This window comes from Pyrus communis, chromosome 1 (genome assembly GCF_041283825.1).
Source record: "Pyrus communis isolate YQ-2024b chromosome 1, ASM4128382v1, whole genome shotgun sequence".
Taxonomy (NCBI): Eukaryota; Viridiplantae; Streptophyta; class Magnoliopsida; order Rosales; family Rosaceae; genus Pyrus; species Pyrus communis.
In genome coordinates this window covers 3,461,198-3,484,295 of record NC_142565.1, presented here as the reverse complement: position 1 = coordinate 3,484,295, position 23,098 = coordinate 3,461,198, and the positions used below count along the sequence as shown (strand labels likewise).

The 23,098-nt window shown below is 36.8% G+C and overlaps 3 protein-coding genes and 1 pseudogene across 5 annotated transcripts; 2 read left to right on the top strand and 2 right to left on the bottom strand.

Annotated features, from left to right (window-relative positions):
• Positions 1-2,977: 2,977 nt before the first annotated feature.
• Positions 2,978-5,021, bottom strand: LOC137721146 (pentatricopeptide repeat-containing protein At4g25270, chloroplastic pseudogene; annotated as a pseudogene). The gene has a single exon (XR_015961784.1). The product of XR_015961784.1 is annotated as a pentatricopeptide repeat-containing protein At4g25270, chloroplastic pseudogene (transcript).
• Positions 5,022-6,386: 1,365 nt separating this feature from the next.
• On the top strand, positions 6,387-9,495 carry LOC137720360 (pentatricopeptide repeat-containing protein At4g25270, chloroplastic). Of its 2 annotated transcripts, XM_088692811.1 has the most exons (3): positions 6,396-6,662; positions 7,449-7,484; positions 7,618-9,495. In XM_088692811.1, the coding sequence occupies exon 3, from the start codon at positions 7,619-7,621 to the stop codon at positions 9,143-9,145; it is 1,527 nt and encodes a 508-aa protein (XP_088548937.1). In that variant the 5' UTR covers positions 6,396-6,662; positions 7,449-7,484; position 7,618; the 3' UTR covers positions 9,146-9,495. The 2 variants fall into 2 exon arrangements, with proteins under 2 accessions (XP_068315522.2, XP_088548937.1); XM_068459421.2 differs by lacking the exon at positions 7,449-7,484 and having other exon boundaries at positions 6,387-6,662.
• A 2,910-nt stretch (positions 9,496-12,405) lies between these two features.
• Positions 12,406-15,013, bottom strand: LOC137720849 (P-loop containing nucleoside triphosphate hydrolases superfamily protein). Its single transcript, XM_068459959.2, has 9 exons — positions 14,634-15,013; positions 14,468-14,527; positions 14,315-14,348; positions 14,108-14,225; positions 13,859-14,015; positions 13,562-13,642; positions 13,379-13,486; positions 13,048-13,112; positions 12,406-12,828 (listed from the first exon to the last, which is right to left on the bottom strand). Exons 1-9 carry the CDS (start codon positions 14,697-14,699, stop codon positions 12,822-12,824), a joined length of 696 nt encoding a protein of 231 aa, XP_068316060.2. The 5' UTR covers positions 14,700-15,013; the 3' UTR covers positions 12,406-12,821.
• A 4,629-nt stretch (positions 15,014-19,642) lies between these two features.
• On the top strand, positions 19,643-21,418 carry LOC137721371 (MYB-like transcription factor ODO1). The gene is made up of 2 exons (XM_068460464.2): positions 19,643-20,380; positions 20,607-21,418. Exons 1-2 carry the CDS (start codon positions 20,118-20,120, stop codon positions 21,097-21,099), a joined length of 756 nt encoding a protein of 251 aa, XP_068316565.2. The 5' UTR covers positions 19,643-20,117; the 3' UTR covers positions 21,100-21,418.
• The last annotated feature ends 1,680 nt before the right edge of the window (positions 21,419-23,098 follow it).

Genomic DNA, 23,098 nt, shown 5'->3' with positions numbered 1-23,098 from the left:
CCAATAGAAAAAAGGCAGAAGAAGGGCAAAAAGTGACCAAAACACTAACAAATTAGCGAAGGAAACAAGAAAACAATGTAAAACGAGATGTGAAACTCACGATTATAATTGAAGGCAGTCCAAAGTAATGTGAAGGGAACATATGTACCTACCTAACTGCATGCATGGTATGATTTTTTCTTGTGTTTTTACCCGTGAATTAATTTCATCGACGACCAAGAGAAAGAGAGAGGTTGCTACCCCTTTTGCTCCAGTTCCTTGCCGACCTATTAATTTTTGAAGTCGCATAATATCAGAAGGCCAGAAACTAAGATTTACTCGATCTTAAGTGGCTTGTGATATTTGTTAACTTTTAAATTTTGATACAATTATGTATAAAATATTAGTTCTTCTGTTAGCGTTTTTATGTTAGATTATAAAATTAATTAATCTGAAAATTTTTCCCTAATTATTGCATGTGTTAGTTCATTCTTGCATGAAGCAATGCAGAGATTAATGGAATATGCTGCTGAATAAGTTAAATGTGCTTGTTCCTGCCACTGCAAAATGTCCCCACCAAACTGCATTATTGGCAAAACAATATGAGTCATGTGATTGTGACTAACAAATGAGCTATGAAGTAAATAATTCAAGCACAAGATTATGTCAATTTGCAGTCGACATGCCCCTATCAAGGTTCTGGCTGGCTGAAAATGGGCATTGGTATTAATTTCCCTTTTTTAAGCTGAAAAAATGGGCAACTGTAACTCTCAGTGAAATCGAAAAACGAAGTTACACTTAGTAAAGGGTATTAAGCATGTAATGCAGATTTATTCGCAATAATGACTTAGCCCGAATAAGAAGAGATTACAAGCTATTTCTATTTGTATATTCTCGTGTGTATCTCTCTAACATTACATAATGAGAAAATTAAACACAGAAAGATATATAATCAGTTGCGAGATATATATTATTTTCAAAATAAGATTGAAGCTTTCGCTTTGTTATTTTATTTATTTATTTTTTTTTTTTGTTAATTGGAAATGTATTATCCAGACAAAGATGCCAAAAGGTTACATGAAGGCCTACAATGAGGCAAACAAATAGAAGAAAAAACTAAAGAAGAGTAGTGCAAGAAGGTACAAGGAAACCATGATGCCGCATCTAATGCTAAAGCGTCCTTTCTCACACTACCAAAAACATTTAAGGGGGGCATGGAAGTCCATTGTTGTACAAAACATTAACTAGGGAAGATGGGGGTCTATCGACCCAAATATGATCACATACTTCCCTATATTACCGCGAAGCCAAATGGTCCACAGCCGATTTGGCCAGTCTTGGGACCCAAGACCAGCGGCATGTTCTTGCCATGTTTAATGAGCAATTATTGGATTAAAAACGTAACTACAGCCGTAATGATTATACCAATGAAAAGAGAATGTTTTAAACTAATCATGATTAACGAGGATAAATTATTAGTTGGGACGTAGGGATATTTCCGAATCATACTACTATTAGTCTATTACCAAAAGTTAAGACTTTTTTGGATGATAGAGGCCGAAAGCAAAGAATAGTACAAGGCTATCTAGAAGTATCTGTCGAAAAATAATGGAGTAGTACTAGCCAACTAGGCCAGGCTTCACAAGGGGCGGATTGATTTTAAATTCCTTTTAAAAAATAAATTGTTACAGGCATTTTAAAAAATTTAATTTGTACTTCTTATAAGTGTATTTTTTTTTAAATATAAAAAATTTGAAATGTTAAATAAAAATTTTGGAGTGCTAATAACAATTTTCTTAAAAAAAAAAAAAGGATTAATCATCACATGTGCAATTTGATTTAAGAGAAAAAGTTTGATCCTTAAGATTGAGGAGGACCTCCTCTTTAAGGTGTTTTGTTCATGATTTACGAAACTTTGTGTTTAAGATTGGAATCGTCCATATAATAAATTACTTTGCAAATATCATCTCTGCAAAAAATAAAAAATAAAAAAGGTTTAAAATAAGGTCATTTAGTCAATCAATTGTAACAAATAAATAGATAGCTCAAAATGCTTTTTATCGTATCCAACCCCTTGTTTTTAAAGAGTTCGATGGCTAAACGATCTCAATTTTATTGGTTTTTTTTGCAGATATAATCTTTATAGTATATTTTATAATATAAACGATTCTGATCAGAAGTACGATATTCTATAAATTTGTAACAAAGCATATTTAGGAGGAATCCCTTGTCTTTTCAGGAGCCAAGTTAATTAATTCCTTGACATATTGCATGGTAGAAGGGATTTAGGTTTGGGAGCTTAAGAACTGAATAATAATAGGGTTTTAAAGTATTGATCATCTATCCATAAATAGCAGTTTTGATCAATCTACGTTTAACACTACAAACTTTGAAAGCGGTATAAATTTTTTTTATTCATAAGCGCTTTTACCAAAAGCTCTTTTATTAAAAACACGTCAAACACAATATGAATAAAAACCTAGGTATTTCTTGAAAGCACTACGAGCTTCTTCGATGTGCTTACAACTCATAAAGAGCTTTAGTTTTTTAGTCAAATCTTGTCGAAAATACTTTTAATTATCCAAAAAATTTAGTCATTCGAAAAACATCTTCAAACAGGCATGCATCATATCGTTTTAACATAACAAATAACAATTGCTCAAACATTAAAGAAACTTTAAGTGAACTGAGAAAGAATTGCATGCTTTTCATTTTTTGGAAAACTAATGAAACTGACTTGAAAATTTTGAATTTTAACGATCAAGACAAAATAAATGGTAAAGTGAATAGTACCATGATTGACTTTTTATTATAAAAATATGGTTTTTCGTTAAAATGAACCGTACTAAGAATTTTTCATTAAGGTTCCTTTATTTTTCTCTTATGTTCGACATGTACAAGTATTAGATATGAGTTGGATTAGGAACATGCCAGCTACCAGCTATGGATGAACTGAACTGAACAGAACCATATTCTTAGGCCTGGTTTGGTACTGAGGTGATTCTGAAAAAAACTGGTATAAAAAAAAGCTGGGAGCTGTTTTTGTGTTTGGTAAACATTCAGCTTCAGCTTTTTTTCACAGTTTTGGGTGAAAAAAAGCCAAAAACAAGAAGCTGCAAAACCCAGCTTTGAAAAACGGGATTTTTTTCACATCTGTTTTACATAAAAGTTTACCAAACACTATAATACTGCCTTTTTTTTTTCAAAAGCACTTTTACAAAAAAGTTTACCAAATACTTTGCTGCTTTATTTCATAGCTGCTTATTCTCACAGCACAGCAGAAGCAGCTTTTTTTCAAAGCACAACAATACCAAACCAGCCCTTAATCAGATTTCTTAGAAGCTTTTTGCAATTGCATGTGTCTTCTCTATCACAACGAAGACACGGAAAAAATGAACAGCTAGGGTTTCATGGCCCGAGCAAACCCACATTCACTTGTCTGCAATCCTTCAGTTTTGTATCAATGTTGAACCAGAATGACCAAAAGTCACAAGATCTTAATTTTGTGGGTCTATGAGTCCAATCCTCTATCCACCATCATCAATCTCACTCTCTCCACATCTTCCAACGTACCCACATTGCCATAAATCTTCATCAAAAGCTTGAAATTATACTCGTTATCTGGCTCCAGATCAAAAAGCTTCTCTGCAGCAACCTCCCCGATATCAACATTGCCGTAAAGGTAGCAAGCATACAGCAGTGCACCGCACACCGTCGGACTAGCCTCGAACTCCATTCCATCCGTTATGATCCCGTAAGCTTCTTTGATCCGACCTGACCTTTCGTAAAGATTCACAATGCAAGCATAATGCTCCATAATTGGACTAATTCTGTATCTATTTTTCATGACAGAATATAGTCTCTGACCGTCCTTGACCAGACCTAAATTGGCGCAAGCTGATAAGATTGACACAAATGTGATATTGTCTGGCAAAGCACCGTCATTCTCCATCTGATCAAAATACAGCAAGGCTTCCCGGCTTTTAGAATGAGCTGAAATGATTGTATTCCATGTTCCGACATCCCTCTCCGGCATATGACTAAACAACCATCGCGCTCGATTCAACTTGTGATGTTTGGAATATGCAGCAATCAAGGCATTGGCAACGGACAAGTTCCACTCAACTCCCATCGTAATTACCCATCCGTGTATTTGAACTACAAGCTGTAATGATTGAACCGCAGTGAGGATTGTGGATATAGAAACAGAATCGGGCCGGTACCCTTCATCAAACATTTGGCGAAAGATGTCAAGCGCCTGCAGCAAAACCCCGTGGCACATATAACTGGTGAGCATTGTGTTCCAAGAAACCTTGTCCCGACTAGAAATCTTATCAAACACTTTCCGAGCCTTCACAATGTCGCCACATTTGGCAAACATGTCCACCAGTGCATTAAGCACAAACCTATCATTCAACAAACCTGAACGCACAACATGCCGATGCACAGCCTCACCAATCTGAACGAACCCAATTCCCCCACAAGCTTTCAAAACTCAAGGGAACACGAACCGGTCAGGTTCAACTCCCTTTTCCTCCATTTGAAAGTACAACGCCATAGCATCCTCGAACAAACCCAATTCTGCATACCCCGAGATAAGCGCATTCCATGTGAAAGCCGACACGTCCCTCTTAGGCATTTCATCAAGCACCTTGTGCGCCTCGTCCATAAGCCCACTTGCAGCATAAAGTCTAAGCAGCTTCGACGAAAGGCCTACATTTCGACGCAAAAGGCTTCTGGGAATGAGCTTATGAACCCGGTGGCCATACTCCAATGCTTCTATCTGGTAGCATATTTCCAAAAGGGAAGCAAAGGTTTGCGTGTCGACGGATTCTTCGAGGTCCTTGACGACGGCGTCGAGGGCTTGGAGCTTGGTCTGGGCAGAGGGTTTATGGTAAATAATGAAGGGGGTTGGGGTTGATTTGGGGATTCTTGTTCTTCTTGCTTTTGAAGATGCTGAGTTTTGCTGTCTGGAAACTTAGCGGTTGAAATGTAGTCAGCATTTTTTGAAATAACAAATTGTTTGAAAAACTTCTAGTTAAAGGGCCTATAATCTACTCGGCGGATATAACCAACAGGACGGACGACATCAAATATTTACATAAAAAAATTCTTGACAATACTATATATATAATTTATTGGACGTGTGCACTGTTCTGAGCAAGTGACTTAACTCACATTTGCACCATAATTTAAAGTATTAATTTACATTGAAATACACGGTCAAGGATTAGCTTTCTCCAGCACAACAAAATTATAATCTGCACCAGTACAACAGTACATGCATCTTAAATATCAGATTAGATTTTGGATTAACAGTAATGAGATCGGATTGACCTCTGTTACACATTTTTCACTTGCTTTTCCTTCCAGCTTAAGCGGGGTACATGCAACCCCGTGCTTCTTTTAGTACAAACTCCCACTCCTAGAGACGCTTGTGGACGGCAGACAAATCTCTGGTATCTGGTGATCTCTGCTATCTTTTACTCGAACGTTAATTTGCTGCAGAAATAAAAACAAGTTATTGAATCATTGGCCCTTCAGATCGAAAGAAAAAAAAAAGATCGGTGGCCTTGAAAATGGGGACACACTGACTTCTGGTACAAAATTAAAATTCCTTTAGGCTGTTTCTTTACGTTTTCATGTCGTATAAAAACAGAACAGCACCTGGATTACTAATGACAGAATGTACCTCTGCGCAGCAAAAATTGGCCGACCTTTTTCAAATGTCATCCACCGTGGATTTTTCAATTTATACTTCATGCAATGTGTAAATTAGACCCGAATCAACATGGTACGCAACAGATGAAAGGGAAATTATCAGAAATCAATTTTGCATCCTAGAAAACTTCATACACACACAGGAACCTCGAAGTATCAAATGCCGCTTACAGTGTTCAAAAAATCTCCGTCTGGCCACCGCTTCAATTAATCATTAGGCATTTGAAAATTAAGAAATGACGCTTAGACCTGCCTAGGCGCCCACCTAACCCACCTAGATCCGCCTAGGTTTTTGTGGATGCAAACATCCACTGTCTCTTCCTTTGACGAAAAATACACTTGCAAAATAATAACACATTTGATTAAGGTCAAAAGCCTCACATGCCCACGATGAATGGGGGGCTTTCGCCAAAGAATCTCCAACGCCAAAGTTAGAATTCTGAAAAGAATGTATTTTTAGGAATTTGTAGGTAGCAAATGGCTTAACATTTTAGTGAGATAAGTGAGATATTTATAGAAGGGTGGCCGACCATTTAGGTGGAGAGTGGCCGGCCATATATGATGAAATTGTGTGAAATAACTCAAGATATTATGTGAAATAATATCTTGGAATTATTATGGCACTTATTCCAAATTAAATAGGAAATTTAATTTAAAGGGGAGATTACAAGTGAATATAAAAGGGAGAGGAGAGAGCACAACGAGTGCACCTCCTTAATCTAAAGCTTAGAAAGCATATAAATGGAGACCTCGTGATGCTCCTATATCCAGTAGAGACGACGTCGTTTTATAACCCTATACAAACCCTAAATTGTGGCTTCTGCAGTCGACTCTCTCCCCCTCCCCTCTCGACTCTCCTCATCGGCGCTGTCTCACCGGCGCCGTTCTCTGCCTCACTCGACGTGGGTCTCCTCTTGGCTCTCCCGGTCTTAACACTCGACAGCCCACCTCGATTCGCCAAAGTAAGTCGTTTATGCTACTCTAAAATTGGTTAGGACTTTATTGCTAAAATAAGTACGGGATCAATGGCTCGTGAAATTCATTTCTGGGTTCCTGGGTTTCTGCAGCAATGTATATTCTAATTTTGGATTTTTCTGGGTTTCTGCTTCAATAGTTCGTGATATATGTGTGTGTGGTCATGAGAATTTGAGATTTTTCACCTTCAAATTTATGATTTTATCTTTTGGTGTTTTACAAAGAATTCAAATTTTAATTAAATTTGTATGTTAATGCTTTGGGTTCCATGTGTTTGGTGCACCGAATATTGATCTCTCTCATATGGATAAAGGGTGAGGTTCCCTGTGTTTGTGTGAGAGTAGAGTCCTAACCAACCTTACCGTTGTTTATATTATGAGATTGTATTGGAAGAATTATAATCCCAGTAGGGGTCGTGTATGGCTGAACTACTTGTATCTATTCATACAAGTAGTTGAGCCACAAATAGTTCAGACTTTGGTTATCTGTTTTCCTTCTTCACCGTGCCTCTGCAGCTGCACTTCTACAGTTTGGCTTCACGCTTTGGGTTGTCTGTGACTCTCTATAAAATATAAATCTCTGACCTGTTTATGTTTCTCATGTAGTTGTATCTCAGACGCAACTAGCTGATTAGAATTTTCTATTCCAATGATATTGAGATCAAGTGTTTCTCTTGGAATGATCAAGTTTTCGTAATTTGAATCTGTTGAACTTGAATGAATATGTTCCTAATTTCAATTCGTCTCTTGACCAAAATGATCTGTCACTTGCAGTACTTGCTCAGTTTCAAACGGGCGAGGTTAGGTCCGGTAAAAACACCTGACCCGCCTGTTCCTGTTTTATTTACAAACGGACTGGATCTGGTCGCTGCAATTTTGGTGCGGCCCGGCCTGTTTTATTTATAAATGTGTTGTAATTTGTTTCTAATTTTTGTTGTTACAGGATGATGCACGCTTGTGAGATTTGCACGGCCTCTTTTCCTTTGGTTAAGACTTTTGAGCGCCACCAAAACCAAAACACCAATTCCCTCTCCTTCCCCAAATCAACCCCAACCCCCCTCATTATTTACCATAAACCCTCTGCCCAGACCAAGCTCCAAGCCCTCGATGCCGTCGTCAAGGACCTCGAAGCATCCGTCGACAAAGGCGTAAATGTCGACACACAAACCTTTGCTTCCCTTTTGGAAATATGCTACCAGCTAGAAGCAATGGAGTATGGCCACCGGGTTCATAAGCTTATTCCCAGAAGCATTTTGCGTCGAAATGTAGGCCTCTCGTCGAAGCTGCTTAGACTTTATGCTGCAAGTGGGCGTATGGAGGAGGCGCACAAGGTGTTTGATGAAATGCCTAAGAGGGACGTGTCGGCTTTCGCATGGAATGCGCTTATTTCGGGGTATGCTGAATTGGGTTTGTACGAGGATGCTATGGCGTTGTACTTTCAAATGGAGGAAGAAGGAGTTGAACCCGACCGGTTCACATTCCCTCGAGTTTTGAAAGCTTGTGGGGGAATTGGGTTCATTCAGATCGGTGAGGCTGTGCATCGGCATGTTGTGCGTTTGGGTTTGTTGAATGATAGGTTTGTGCTTAATGCACTGGTGGACATGTATGCCAAATGTGGCGACATTGTGAAGGCTCGGAAAGTGTTCGATAAGATTTCTTGTCGGGACAAGGTTTCTTGGAACACAATGCTCACCAGTTATATGCGTCATGGGCTTTTGCTGCAGGCGCTGGACATCTTTCGCCAAATGTTTGATGAAGGGTACCAGCCGGATTCTGTTTCTGTATCCTCAATCCTTGCTGTGGTTCAATCATTACAGCTTGTAGTTCAAATACACGGATGGGTAATTAGGAGAGGAGTTGAGTGGAATTTGTCCATCGCCAATGCCTTGATTTCTGCATATTCTAAACATCACGAGTTGAATCGAGCGCGATGGTTATTTAGTCATATGCCGGAGAGGGATGTCGTAACATGGAATACAATCATTTCAGCTCATTCTAAAAGCCGGGAAGCCTTGCTGTATTTTGATCAGATGGAGAAGGATGGTGCTTTGCCAGACAATATCACATTTGTGTCAATCTTATCAGCTTGCGCTAATTTATGTTTGGTGAAGGACGGCCAGAGGCTATATTCTGTCATGAAAAATAGATACAGAATTACTCCAATTATGGAGCATTATGCTTGCATGGTGAATCTTTACGGAAGGTCAGGTCGGATCAAAGAAGCTTATGGGATCATAACAGATGGAATGGAGTTCGAGGCTGGTCCAACGGTATGGGGTGCATTGCTGTATGCTTGCTACCTTCACAACAATGCTGATGTCGGGGAGGTTGCTGCGGAGAAGCTTTTTGATTTGGAGCCGGATAATGAGTATAATTTCGAGCTTTTGATGAAGATTTATGGCAATGTGAGTAGGTTGGAGGATGTGGAGAGAGTGAGATTGATGATGGTGGATAGAGGATTGGACTCATAGACCCACAAAATTGAAATCTTGTGGTTGTCTGGCCACTAATTCTAGCTGGCCTTTTGGTCCTTCTGGTTCAACATTGATACAAAGCTGAAGGATTGCAAACAAGTGAACGTGGGTTGCTCGTGGCTATGAAACCTAGCTGTTCATCTTTACTGTGTCTTCGTTGTGACAGAGAAGACACATGCAATTGCAAAAAGCTTCTGAAGAAATCTTATTAAGAATGTTGTTCAGTTCAGTTCAGCCATAGCTGGGAGCTGGCATGTTCATAATCCACCTAATATGTAATATTTACTTGTACATGTCCAACTAAGAGAAAAATAAAAGCATTCAATTCTTTTTCACTTCACTTAAAAGTTTCTCAAAATGTTCAAGCAACTATTATTTGTTCCGTAAATGGATAAGATACATCCATGTTTAGAAATGCTTTTAGAATGATCAAATTTTTTTTTATAATTAAAAGCACTTTCGACAAGATTTGACTAAATATTTTTTTTATATATAATTAAAGATTTGACTAAATTTTCTTTATGAGCTTTTTTTTAGTCAACCCTTGGCGAAAGTACTTTTAATTATAAAAAAAAAATTTAGTCATTTTGGTTTTGGTGAAGCTGTTTTTGCTTCTTGGTCTTCTTGCTTTTGGAAGAAGTGCAGATGCTCAGTTTTGCTGTGTGGAAACTTAGCGGTTGAAATGTGGTCACCATTTTTTGAAACTAACAAATTGTTTGAAAGATTTCTAGTTAAAGGGCCTATAATCTACTTGTTGTTTACACTGGTCTGACCAACTGGACAGATGACACCAAATATTTACATAAAAGCAGTTTCACCCCTAAGGATTTGTGCCAGCACACAGCCCATTTATCCACTTCAGTGAACAGTAATAAACCAAAGCATGTCCACCCCTAAAAAAATGCGCTGGCACCTAGTTCATTTAAAATATTATTAATTTTTTATAAAATAATAAATAAATAAAATTGTTTTAATTTCAGATAGGATTTTTAACCAATCTCGTTACGCTACGTGTTATTATCCGAACGTACTATTTTAAGTTTATGTAATTTTCTTTAGTGTGTTTTTTAAAAAAGTTTATTTGGTGAGGTTATGTAAATTTAATTGGTATTTTTTATTTTTAAGTTTATGTAATCTTATTTAGTGTGTTTTTTTGGTGAGTTGATGTAATCTTATTTGATGTGCTTAAATAAAGTACAAAAAATAAATTTGAAATTGCATAAAGTTCTAAAATAAAGACGAAATTACATAAAGTACTAATAATAAATAAGAAATTACATCTATTAATAAAAATAAAGTACTAAAAATAAAGACGAAATTACATAAGAAATTAAATAAAGTACTACAAATAAATACGAAATTATACAAAATCTCTGGAGCTAGGAGATGTGGTGCTAGGATCTTTGTTGTAGGAAGGATTTGTGTAGCTAGAACCCCCTCGACTTGTTTCCGCGTCTCTTGCATGCCTCCTTCGCACGACCTCATTTTTTTCCGATGTCCAAAAATATTTTGAATTTGGAGATAGTCCTACTAGAGGCTTGTTAATAGTGTCACGATTAGCTTGAGTCATCATTTCTTCTCTAAGCATCTCATTTTCTCAATTAAGTGCTTCTCTAATCCTCTCGTCCTCTCGATTAACTTTTTCTCTTTGTCTCTTAACCGCTGCATCATGTCTCTCAGTAGCTGTTAATATTGTTGCCATAGCAGCAACTTTTTCCTCATCTCTTGCATTTTCCTATGCCATCCTCAGTTCACCTTGGCGAGCAAGTTCCTCTATATATTTAGTGTAGTCATTTTTGAAAGAATTACCTTTTTTCTTTGATGCCTTTTTACCTTGAGGCCTAAGGGACTGACGAGTCGGTTGAGTCTCTAGCACTTCTTCAGGCATCCCTTCTGTCTCGCAAAATGTGTCAGTTTCTTGTTCTGTCGTGTCTGCTTCTGGTGAACTATGTACTCTGTCGTGTCTGCTTCTGGTGAACTATGTATACCCATATCGTGCATGACAATTTCTGGACCAGTTGTCACAATTTTGTATCTGGGGCAATCTTTGACAATTTGCCAACATTCCCATTTGTTGAATGATTTGTTATGGGTTCTTTGCATTGTAGAATGTTTGTGCTTGTAGTGTCTATATATGTGGGATAAGATAATATTAAAAAAATGCGGGTGTAACACACATAAATAAATTAAAATATTGATGCGGGTGTAATGCATATAAATAAATAAAAATATTGTCACCTTATCCGCTAAACTTGTCCCACTACGCAAATTACTGGCAGCATGAGACATGGCGTTTTTCCAACAAGTAAATGATGCGTTGAGTTTTTTCCAACGACCTTGAAGACTTGAACTACTTCTGGCATCTTTTCCATGTACATCGCAAAATGCTTTCGTAATTTTACTCCACATTTCTCGCTTATCCATCTCATTACCCATAATCGGGTCATGAGTAGTGTGCACCCAACATTCACACAACGTAACATCTTCAATGAGCTTCCACGAAGTCATTTTTTTCCTCTCAAAGTGTAGAAAATATTGAAATGTTAAAAGTGTAAAAAATATTGAAATATGGTGTAAGGTGGAAGATGAGGGTTAGGTATTTATAGAAAGAAAAAAAAAGTTTTAATAAATTTTAATGTATTAATTTATCTGGATCGTTGGATTTGAAAAATATTCAAATTCAAGAGCCAAGGAGCTGTCACGTGGCCAACGGTCATAATTCTGACCGTTGAGCCTTTTTTTTTTTTTTTTTTTAATTTTTGGGGGAAAAAATTGTGGATCGTTGATCTGTGATCGAACGGTTCAGTTTAAAAGTAAAATTCAAAATTTTTTTACCATTGGAAATTCAACGGTCTAGAAAAACTAGCTGTTGAAAATCCAACGGCATAGAAAGGGCCACGTCGCCTACTTCCGGGTGAAGAGCAAGTGGGCTGACAGCGGGCCCCGCTGCCTGCACCCTTGTCCCCTACTCGCGCCCGCGCGCGAGTGAGCTGCATGCGTCAGCCAAATAGGCCAATCCCTGGGTCAATCAAAAATGGGCTAGTCTCTTGCCTGGCTTGGGCTGGATGTCAGGCAATTTTGTGGGCTGGAGTGGATTGACAGACCCCCAGTTTGGTTTTTTGACTGGGTGCTGGGCTATTCCACCTCCGGTGGAACTGCTCTAATTTAAAAAAAAAAAAAAAACATCTTGACAAGACGATATATATAAATTACTGGTCGGGTACACTGATTTGATTAACTAAGTTAACTCAGGTATATAGCATAATTTAAAGTATTATTTTATATTAAAATAACCCATTCAAGGGTTTAGCTTTCTCTAGTACAACAAAATTATAGTCCGTTCCTGTACAACAGTACATGCATCTTAAATATCAGATTAGATTTTGGATTAACAGTAATGAGATCAGATTGACCTCAGTTATACATTTTTCACTTGCTGCATAGTTTTCCTTCCGGCTTAAGCGGGGTAAACGCAACCATCAAAGTGACATATTCGGGGTAGATAAAATTAACCCGGTTGATAAGTAATCGATTTAGATTTCGCCATGCTTCTTTTAGTAGAAACTTTTACTCCTCGAGACGCTTCTGGACAGCAGACTAATCTCCGGTGATCTTTGCCAGAGAGACAAAAGCATGAAAATCTTCCAAGCACTGCTCTCTTTTACTTGAGCGTTCATTTGCTGCAGAAAGACGAACAAGTTATTGACTCATTGGCCCTTCAGACCAAAAGAAAAAAAGACAAGGTGGCCTTACAAATGGGCACAGACTAGTTTCTGGTACAAAATTAAATTCTTTTAAGCTGTTTTTTTACGTTTTCATGTCGTATAAAACAGAACAGCACCTGGATTATTAATGACAATGAACATTGAAAACCAGATATGGGGAATAACAAAATGTACCTCAGCGCAGCAAAAATTGGCCGAACTTTTTCAAATATGTCATCCACCGTTCCCACAGCATTGATCTGCACACATGGATTTATCAATTTATACTTCAGGCAATATATAAGTTAGACCCAAATCAAGATGGTACGCAACAAATTAACAAGAAAGACCAAAGAAGAAGCAATTAACGATTTAGTTTACGTGTGTTAACACCAGATGAAAGGGAAATTATTAGAGATCAGTTTTGCATCCTAGAAAACTTCATACAGACACACAAGAAGCTCGAAGTATCAAATACCACTAACTTAAAAAGGATGTTTGCACAACCCCTGAACGTGCCATTTACCTTGTGAAGTTTTCCTGTCTTTGAATAGTGATTGATAACAGGCCAATTTAATTCATCAAATATTTCAAGACGTTTTTTTATTGTGTCAATGTTATCATCAACTCGGCCCTGCAATAAACATCATACATTAGATAAATACATGCACATAATCCAACCATACAGAAAAACACAACACATAAGCACCTGATTACGATTTAGCACTCGCTTCACCATCTCCTGTTCAGGGCAGTCAAAGAAAAGCACAACATTTGGTTCTCTGCCAATCTGCAAGTTTGATGAAGCTACGAATGAGGAATAATTTGGTCGAAAAGTTAAATGCTGCGGTAGATGTCACAGTTATATTCATGATATGATCTATTGACTTTTCTCAACATTAAGTTAATCCTTGCAGCAAGGTCAAACAAGATTTAAATTTTCTGAAGCATTAAACAGAGGCAACATTCCATATTGGCTCACAAGAATAGAAGGAAGGAAACTCACAATTTGTTCAAATGCCTCGCGGTTCTCCTCACTTCGAGGGAAGCCATCAATGAGAAACTTATCATTGTCACTTGATTCCATCTCCTTTCGAATGAGCTGCACTGTCACTTGAGAGGGAACAATTTTTCCTTCCCTAATTGTGCTAAGAATCACCGAGCTGAAATTGCAGTTGCAAACTCAATTGAACTATACCGCCAAAACCATCAAGTAGCTAACCCTGAACATACAACGAGAACGAAGAATTATTACCCGTATGCGCTATTGGAAGCTATTTCCCTCCTCAACAGATCCCCTGCACTGATATGAGTGAACCCAAATTCCTCGACTATCTTCGCACACTGAGTACCTTTTCCACTACCAGGACCACCTGAGATTCAGATTACCACATAATTACAATCACTACAGCTTTCCGAAAAATTGATCAAAATTCATAACATAAGCATCCCAAAATCTCACCTAGCACAAAAGTTATAAACGGAGCAACCTTTGGCTGCATCAAACAACATAATCAAATCAAATCAAGCATGAAAAAAAAAAATTGTACCTTTCTTACATTGTAACATTTCATTCAACAATTCACAACTTGGGTTAAATCTACAATTTCCTTACCGGCGTTGGAATCTGGGATTCCGAGGAAAAAGATTCCCAAACCTTGAACGTACATGCTTCCTGCGGTCAGCAATCAATTACATTTCATCAGGAAACGAATAAAAATATCGTAAATTGGTGAGTGCGATTGAATGCGAGCTGAGGGAGAGTGTAGAGTTGCATGTACCTGGCTAAGTTTTGAGGGTTTCGAGCGAGAAACCAGAGGAGAAAGTGAAGCCACGCGCCTCCACATGTCTCTGTAGCGTTGAGCTGCTCCGATTGGTTTAGCTTTTTGGTTGACGGTTTTCACTGAGGCATTACGTCGAACAGGTAGATTGCATGATTGCCTCCTTGGTGGGGTCCACCACACGAGAGATTTTTTAATTTGATTGGTATACGGAGTGGTACATCACATGTCATTATATAAATGGTGGGATATGTACGTTAAAATGTTAATAACTTAAAAAAAAAAAATTTCCATTATTTCTATATAAACAGTAATGTATCATCCGTATTACCGTCACAAACAAAAGTTTCTCCCACCGCACGTTGGTCCGTCAATCCACCAATCCTGGTGGGGGTGCAGTGCACCGCATGTTTATGGGCTGTTAGAACTTGAACCCACCAAGTTCATTTCGGATTTCAATTGGGCTCGAAGATAAATGGTTAAGCCCAAAACCTCAACTGAAAAGTACTTCTTAAAATGTGTCGTTAGCCCACTAACTAAACAAGTTTTAAAGTAATAGAAACAGAAGCCCACAGTTCTTCTTTTCTTCGTTATCATGGTTGTTATCATCATTACTAGGCACTCTTTTTAGGGGACTATAACAACGTCCGCACTTGGACATTCTCGATTCTCTTTCTTAGTCTGTAATGTTGTTTGATGACCATGACTGTCTGCTTTCTACATCACTTTTTACCGACTGACTATTGCAAAAAAACTCAATCATGTCAGAAATTGTTTAATTGTTCGATTAATATTATGAAACTTTTAGTGTTTAAGTGAGAATCATGGTTTGTCTATTTATTGGATAACTGTTAAGTGACTAACTGATTTTAGATTTACTTAATTTTTGGTACAAGTTCGAAGGCTAATGTGGAAATAGAGGATACAAAAACGTACACCCTTTTCAAGATGAGAAAAGGTAAAACAAGAAGATTATTATCATTGTTCCTCTTTCTATGAGCTAAGTCCACACACGTCAACTGATTCTGACTATTAATCGTGTGAGATTCACAATATATTAATGGTTAAAATCAATCAATCGCTCGTGCGTGCAAATTAAGTCTCATTGTTCACTATATTATAAATAACCAGATAATCGCACATGCACAAAATTCACATATCAATTGCCTTGCTCTAATACCGTCCATCAAAACCGACCCCCAGTCAGAAACAAATCAAACGTTAACAAAGTCAAAAACACTCGACAACGATTTGGTAATTGGGAACTTATGATTTGATTTGAGACTTGAGATAAAGATGGCTTTGGTTAATGGTGGGTTTAACGTTTTGCACGCGAGGATGTGATTGTCTGTGCCCTTTTAGGCTTTTTTGAAAGAAAATCGTGGACCGCCCGGCCGAAGACAAACGGGATGCTTGCTGCCAAAACACTCAAAGTTTATGTAAATTGTGAGAGCAAACAACTCCACCATCACAACTCACCAACATGTTTGAAAAACTAAACACCACACCTACACCGGTTGAATTGATTGGACAAATGTCGAACTACTTGGAGAAAGTTGTGAAAGTTTAATTGTATTTAATTTCTGGCTTGATGACCAGGGATTACCTCACGCATTACATCACTAATTGGATAATGATATCATGGGTTTATGATAAAACAAGAACTCATTTTCCCTTTTTTATAGTTTTACTGTTTGTTGATCTTAACAATAACAAGGTGTTTTGATGCAAAAGCTGTGTGTTCAAATGCTCGTTGTTTGTAAAGAGTTTATAGTTAAGTTGTTTAAAAGCATTTATTCATTTTCTCTAATATTGCATGTAGTGTAAAAATTGTACTACTCATTGTTTGGTTCGAAGTAATCAAAATAGTATCAAATTTTCTACTTTCACACGTCATGAATCGGCAAGAACATTTATTTCCTAGTTTTTAATTCATTTGTTGTACAATAGTTTATGAAAGTTATAATAGTATGCATATGATTCAATATCTTAGTAAATAGGATGATGGGTTTCCACTCATTGACAGTAGCAGAGCTAAGTCAAACACGAACACACTAACTTGTCTTTGTCAAACACGAACACGCACAAGGTCTTCTAGTTCTCATGTGGGATGCCTCCGCACAAACGCCATATCCTCAATCCAAATTCCAAGTTTCTCCATTGTTCAAGTTCAATCAGGCACCTCCACAGCAATTGATTGTACTATTCTAGGAATCTCAAATTTCCAATCATCAATAATTGTTCTTATCTTAAATTATTGTGGTTTTTAGGCTTTCACTCAATTCCAATTTGAACGGAGGAAAGGAAGAAATCATACGGAGGCAACAGAACTCAGAATTTGATGGTCTGAGTGCCATCATCTCCATTTACAATATTGGGCATGAAAAAAGGTTCTTGAATGTATTATAATTTAGTCAAACTTAGATATTTTTTGGTGCATATGGTCATTTCAAGATTCTTTATTCCAATTTCACTTGTTAATTCCATAATTCATAATTATATATTAGTTAATTCGAAATTCCATTGGATTTATATAATTATATGTAGTAATTGGAAAATGGCTTTGTATGGTTTCTGATCATTCGGTTAGATAGTTTAAATATTTGTCTCTATGAGAATATATATGATAACGAACTGAAGACTGAAAGTGCGGAATTAGGGTTTTTTTTTAATTTTTTTGTTGCAACTGCTTCAATTGAAAGAACTTTTTCATTGATGAATATTGGAAGATCCACATCGTAATAGGATGAGAGTTCAATAGTTGAATGATAGTTTGGTTATATACATTGAGAAATATGTATTTGATTCTACTGATAATGATGTTGTAATACAACGTTTTCAAAATATGAGAACACATCATGAACAATTATAAATAAAGTATGATCGATTTTTTAAAGCTATTTTTTTACTTGGTCCATCATGGACTACTCATACGTCCCGAAACTCTCTCTTTCCCTAAATTATTGTAATAGTTTTGAAGCTTCCTTCCCCCCCCTCCCCCTCCCCCTCCCCTTAACAATAATAATTAAAAATTAAAAATTATAGAAGTATTACTTTCTACTTAAAAAAATGACTTCTCTTTAATTTATCCGCAAGAAAGACACGATCATATCACAAAGATTGTGAAACATGCATTACACATTTTTTTAAGGTTAGATCAAAGAGTAGTGGGGCTGACGATAAAGGTGATGGAGTGCTTAAGTAAGAGTGAGATCAGGGAGAGTGCTAAGGTGGAGCTTATTGTTTGGTTTCTGCATTTGGAATGGAAGAGCCCAGAACCGATATGGACAATGGAATAAAATCAAAAGGAAATACATAGATCAATTACAGGTCCCATGCACTTTCTGCTTGCCCTGTGCTCACTCTTATTATTCCCTTTCACCAAGCAAGTGCGATCAAGCGTCACTAGAATTAACTAATCCTAGTAAGTGTTCATATGTACTTTAGGGTTAAGTAAGAATAATTACCCAATTTTTTAGAGTGATTCTAAAATTAGTTCCAATCTTTTAAAACGTTTTAAAGGTTAGACATTCGTTATGTTGCGGACACTAAATGATGATTTTACCAGTATTAAGTGATGATGTTTCTAGCATTAAATGATTAGGTAAACAAATACTAAAGTTGGTCTCTACTAGTTGTTGTTTTTGGAGTTATAATTCCTCAAATCGATTCCTTTTAGGTAAGTTAGCCATAAATTTGCTTAGCTAAACTGCGTCGATCTGAAAGATTCGAAGCTCCATAGATGACTTGAGAGTAAAATTCTGCTTTAATGATTGTCCTCATCACCACTTAACATTAGTGAACCTTATAAATGTTCACTTTTCAAAACGTAGTTATTTAGAATATTTTAAAAGGTTAGGACTAAGTTGGAATCACCCCTAAAAATTGGGTAGTTATCCAGACTTAATCCTATTTTTAATTCAAACAATAGAGAGAGTAATTCGAACTTGAGTGCATCTGGAAGAGTAAACGGTTTTAGCCAGCATGACTAAGCCTAAATATGCTGAGTGATTATATATTTTATACAATTACAACATAATCTTTGGACTAATTAGGGTAAATTAGGCATGCAATTACAAAGTCATTTTCTTGTCATGAATTTATCCTCACAACGCAACTAGAATGATACCTTGGTAAGGACCTTTTTGGTGGGCTATGCATGCGCCACTGGGGCCAAGGTTTCACAAATTAAATATGTTTATCTATATATTCATAAAGAGATAAATCCGCGTCACTATTTTTTTTTACACAAGTTTTGTGAAGCCCACTTTACAATGTATTTTAACTATCCGAACCGTTTATCTTTTAGAACATTATTCATAGATTATCCTTTCAAAAAATTAGACAAATCCAAAACTATTAAGACATTATTTGTAAAGAAGAAAATAGACGAATACGGTCCTACAAAGAAACCCTAAACCTTAATCCAGCATCATTTGATTTCAGATTTGAGTGATTTTTAGTAGACATGATCTTTGAGGGAATATCTAAAGTATAGACCGTTTGAATCGTTGAAATATATTACAAAGTAGGCCTTACAAAAATTTATGTCAAAAATTGTGTAAAAAAAAATAGTACCTCAAATCCGCCTCATTCATAAATTTATATGACAGATACAGTAAATATATATTTTTTCCAGTTATATAAGAGAATCACAGAAGGACTTTCTTTCTATGCTCTTATTACAGTCTTATGTGACGGTGCATGCTTACGAAAAGTGTGGATAACACCCCCTTTATGCAATATTTTTACTTATCGAAAATGCTTCTTTTTTGGTTGATGATGGCAAGAGGTAAAAAAGTAGGTTGGTAGTACATGCATTTCTTCAAAACCAAAAGAAGGGAAATATGTCAAACATGAAAGTACGGACATGACCACCGACAGTGCTTGAAAATAAAAAACTACGAATTTTTCTATGGGTTGGTTAAAATTTTATTTTCCAATGTCTTTATGTGAGGATGGAACTGTATCAATTTTGCTATAATAGAGTAGGTTAATTTCCTCCAAATATGTGTGAAACTCGTCAGAATTAGCACTAAATTTTGTTCGCCGAAATACTTGCATTAGGGTGGAGTCTGTCCACCGCAGTTTCATCTTCGTTATGCAAAAGAATCTTGTATATAACTAGAATATACTCCTAAATATTTTACTTGTCATGAGTACATTCTCAGTTACGAAGTAAACTCTTTCTTACTTCGAACTCGATTGGTGTTACAAGAATTAGGGTTTTCCAATTGGTACCTCGATAAATATCAAAATATTTGCCAAAAAAATTGCTAAATTCGTATTAACTATCAATTTTAATTTGTAGGCCAATATTTAGTTGTGGCGTACACGCAGCGTGAGGCAAGTACATTTTTCGTTTTCTTTTTTGTTTTCTAATTTTTTCCTAAAAGCATGGCAGTCACTACTCATTAGTATATAAAGGTGGGTGGAGCGGGGCTTTGGCTTAGGAAGTTGCCAAGTGACTAAAAGCACAAAGTGATGGGCAGGCAACCTTGTTGCGACAAGCTTGGAGTGAAGAAAGGGCCATGGACTGCCGAGGAGGACAAGAAATTGGTGAATTTTCTCCTCACACGTGGCCAATGTTGTTGGCGGGCCGTCCCCAAGCTCGCCGGCCTCCGCCGCTGCGGCAAGAGCTGTCGCCTCCGGTGGATTAATTACCTCCGCCCCGACTTGAAAAGAGGCCTCCTTAATGATGCTGAAGAACAACTTGTTATTGACCTCCACGCCCGCCTTGGCAATAGGTTTTGCTCTCTTTCTAAGTTTGTACTTTAATGAGCATGCACATTCAACTGCTCATGGGTGAATTTCTTTCTAAACTTTTTTCAAACGCGACAATATACTAAACTACTTTAACCTCCGGGAAGTATTAGAACTTGACTTTCAGAGACCATGCATAATGCTATGGCTAACTAGTCTGATCTACATCTTCTTTCTAAACTTACCAGGAAGAACTGTGATTTTGTGTAGGTGGTCGAAAATTGCAGCAGGATTGCCGGGAAGAACTGACAATGAGATCAAGAATCACTGGAATACGCACATCAAGAAGAAGCTTGTCAAGATGGGGATTGATCCAATTACTCATGAGCCTCTCCACAAACAAGTCACCACCCCACAAGAAATGCCTCATGAAGCAAGTAATCAACCTGCAAACTCAGACATGAATATTCAGCAGATCAATACAAACATCCCAGAACATGGAATCTGCACCAACAGTGACGGTAACTCTGCAAGTGAAAATTCCCCAAGCGATGACTCTGAGCCAGCTGAGCCAAACCCTAATTGCAGTGAGGAAGATGACCCGTTGGTGAGTTTCATATTATCCGATACATTTCTTGAGGATTTAACATGGGATTTTTCGACCTCGTCAGAATACAGCTCAGCTGATAATCCAACGGAGGAGAATAGCTTAGCATGGTTCATGGACTGTAATGATTTTGGAGTTGAAGATTTCAAGCTTTGATTGTATGGAAGAGAAGTGATTTTCACACATCATTTTTCTTCTTTTGCACACTATGTTGATTTTTAGCCTTCTGATTGAATAGATCGAGGGTGAAAGAAAGAAAAAATTAAACATGTGTGCAAAAAAAGAAAATAGACGTACGAAAATTATTTCAATTTGTATGAATTAATAACACGTGGACATATATATATATATTCTCAGTACATAGCCAAAGTAACAAAAAAGTGACTCCTTGTGATGGAGACCGATCTGTTTATTATTCTATATGATAAATGATGGGGCAATGGAAACGAAGAAAATCAACAATTTGTTTAAGAAATTAGGTTATCATTGATCGTTATCATTATTTTATTCCCACTAACACTAATTCAAAAGTTTAACTAAAAAAAAAAAAAAACACTAATTCAAAAGTGTGGAGGACCTTGAACACGTTACCCAATTCCATCCAAAATATGGGTAGTTTGGTAGGGTGTCCTTTTGCTGCCAAGCCATTAGCTTTTTAAGGTTTGTACTTTGTAGTATGACAAATTTACAAATTGACATGACCACAAAAGCTACCAAAAATTAAATCAAAATGACATGATTGGCCGAGGGACATACGGTCTCCGTTTGGTAGATAGTCACAAATTCAACTTAAGCAATGCTAAGATGATATGTATTTGTATTTTGTTAAGTTGTGACATATTGTTGATCGAAAGAAACACAAAACTGAAATGATTTATATATCACTTTTTAGTACAATTAGTATTGTTTTTCAAATAAAAATGTAAGGAGAGAAGGTTAAGTGTGACACATCCCGACATATGCTGATACACGAGTTCATGCAGAGGTAATTTGACATGAATAGGAGTGGGTATAATAATGATTTACGCTCTAGTACTACAATCACGTGAAGACTGGCGATATGCGCATCACATACGAGTCCTAATTGCCTATAGCAAAATAGGACTGGACTGGCACCTACAATAGATCCAAAGTGAGCGTATGGTGCAATTTGAACATACACGTGAAAGATTGGTCCTAACCCGGGTGAGTACTAACACCGGTGCAGCAACGATGAGCAGATAACGTAAATAAAATCATACAGTGGTAAATTGATAATTCACGTCACCATGATACTATTCATGGCCATAAATATAATTAAGGCATCAATAATAATACACATACATGTGCATCCTGTAGGACATAGTATAACTTCATAATTTCTATCAATGCCCTAAATCTTATAAACATCACGCTAATCTAGGCGTATTGTAGAAAAACTCTTTAAGAAACGTATAAATGGAAACTAACAATTATATATATACTATATAAAAGAAAAGACGCACTTACAAATACTCGCAAGGTCATTGCCGTTCGAACTAGAAAAGCCAGAGTCTCTGATAGTGATCAGACCTAAGCATAATATTGGAACCCATTAGTAAAACTCCACTAAGACAATTAAATTTGAAAAAAACGGAGTGCGAATTTGGAATCAAGGCATCGAAATACACTAAGGAGGGTCCCTGGAAAATTTTTGTAATCAACGAAAAAGTCAACCAAGACACCCTAGTGGTCAACTACATTAAAACTTTAGAATTTCACTAAATAGATGCCAAAAATGGACTTAGGACGTCAAAATTAGCTTAGAAGGATTTTCGAGAAAATTTCGAAAAAATAACTAACGGTTAACTGTTAACTTTAACAAAATATTCCTTCGTCAGAGGGAATATTCTGTTAAAGTTTATAGAATGTTCTAAAAGAATATTCACCTTCAATCTCTAAGTGAATCCGGCTCCGGGCTCGCCGATCCCCTTCAATCTCTAAGGAATATTCTGTGACTATCATTTTTTTATGGGAGTTTTAACGAAAAGTTCGCGGTATTGTTCACTTTAACGAAAAACCACATTTTTACACTAAAAAGTCAATCCTGGTACTATTCATTTTACCCTTTATTTTGTCATTCTTATTAAAACTCAAAGTTTTCAAGCTCTTTTCATTAGTTTTTTTTTTTTTTTTA

Coding starts and splice junctions, on each gene's coding strand:
- LOC137720360 (XM_068459421.2), top strand. CDS start 7,619: ATGATGCACGCTTGTGAGATTTGCACGGCCTCTTTTCCTTTGGTTAAG.
- LOC137720849 (XM_068459959.2), bottom strand. CDS start 14,699: ATGTGGAGGCGCGTGGCTTCACTTTCTCCTCTGGTTTCTCGCTCGAAA. Junction 14,349..14,467: donor AATCCCAGATTCCAACGCCG/GTAAGGAAATTG, acceptor TGTTTGATGCAG/CCAAAGGTTGCTCCGTTTAT. Junction 13,113..13,378: donor AGACAGGAAAACTTCACAAG/GTAAATGGCACG, acceptor CCATGTGTGCAG/ATCAATGCTGTGGGAACGGT.
- LOC137721371 (XM_068460464.2), top strand. CDS start 20,118: ATGGGCAGGCAACCTTGTTGCGACAAGCTTGGAGTGAAGAAAGGGCCA. Junction 20,381..20,606: donor CACGCCCGCCTTGGCAATAG/GTTTTGCTCTCT, acceptor GATTTTGTGTAG/GTGGTCGAAAATTGCAGCAG.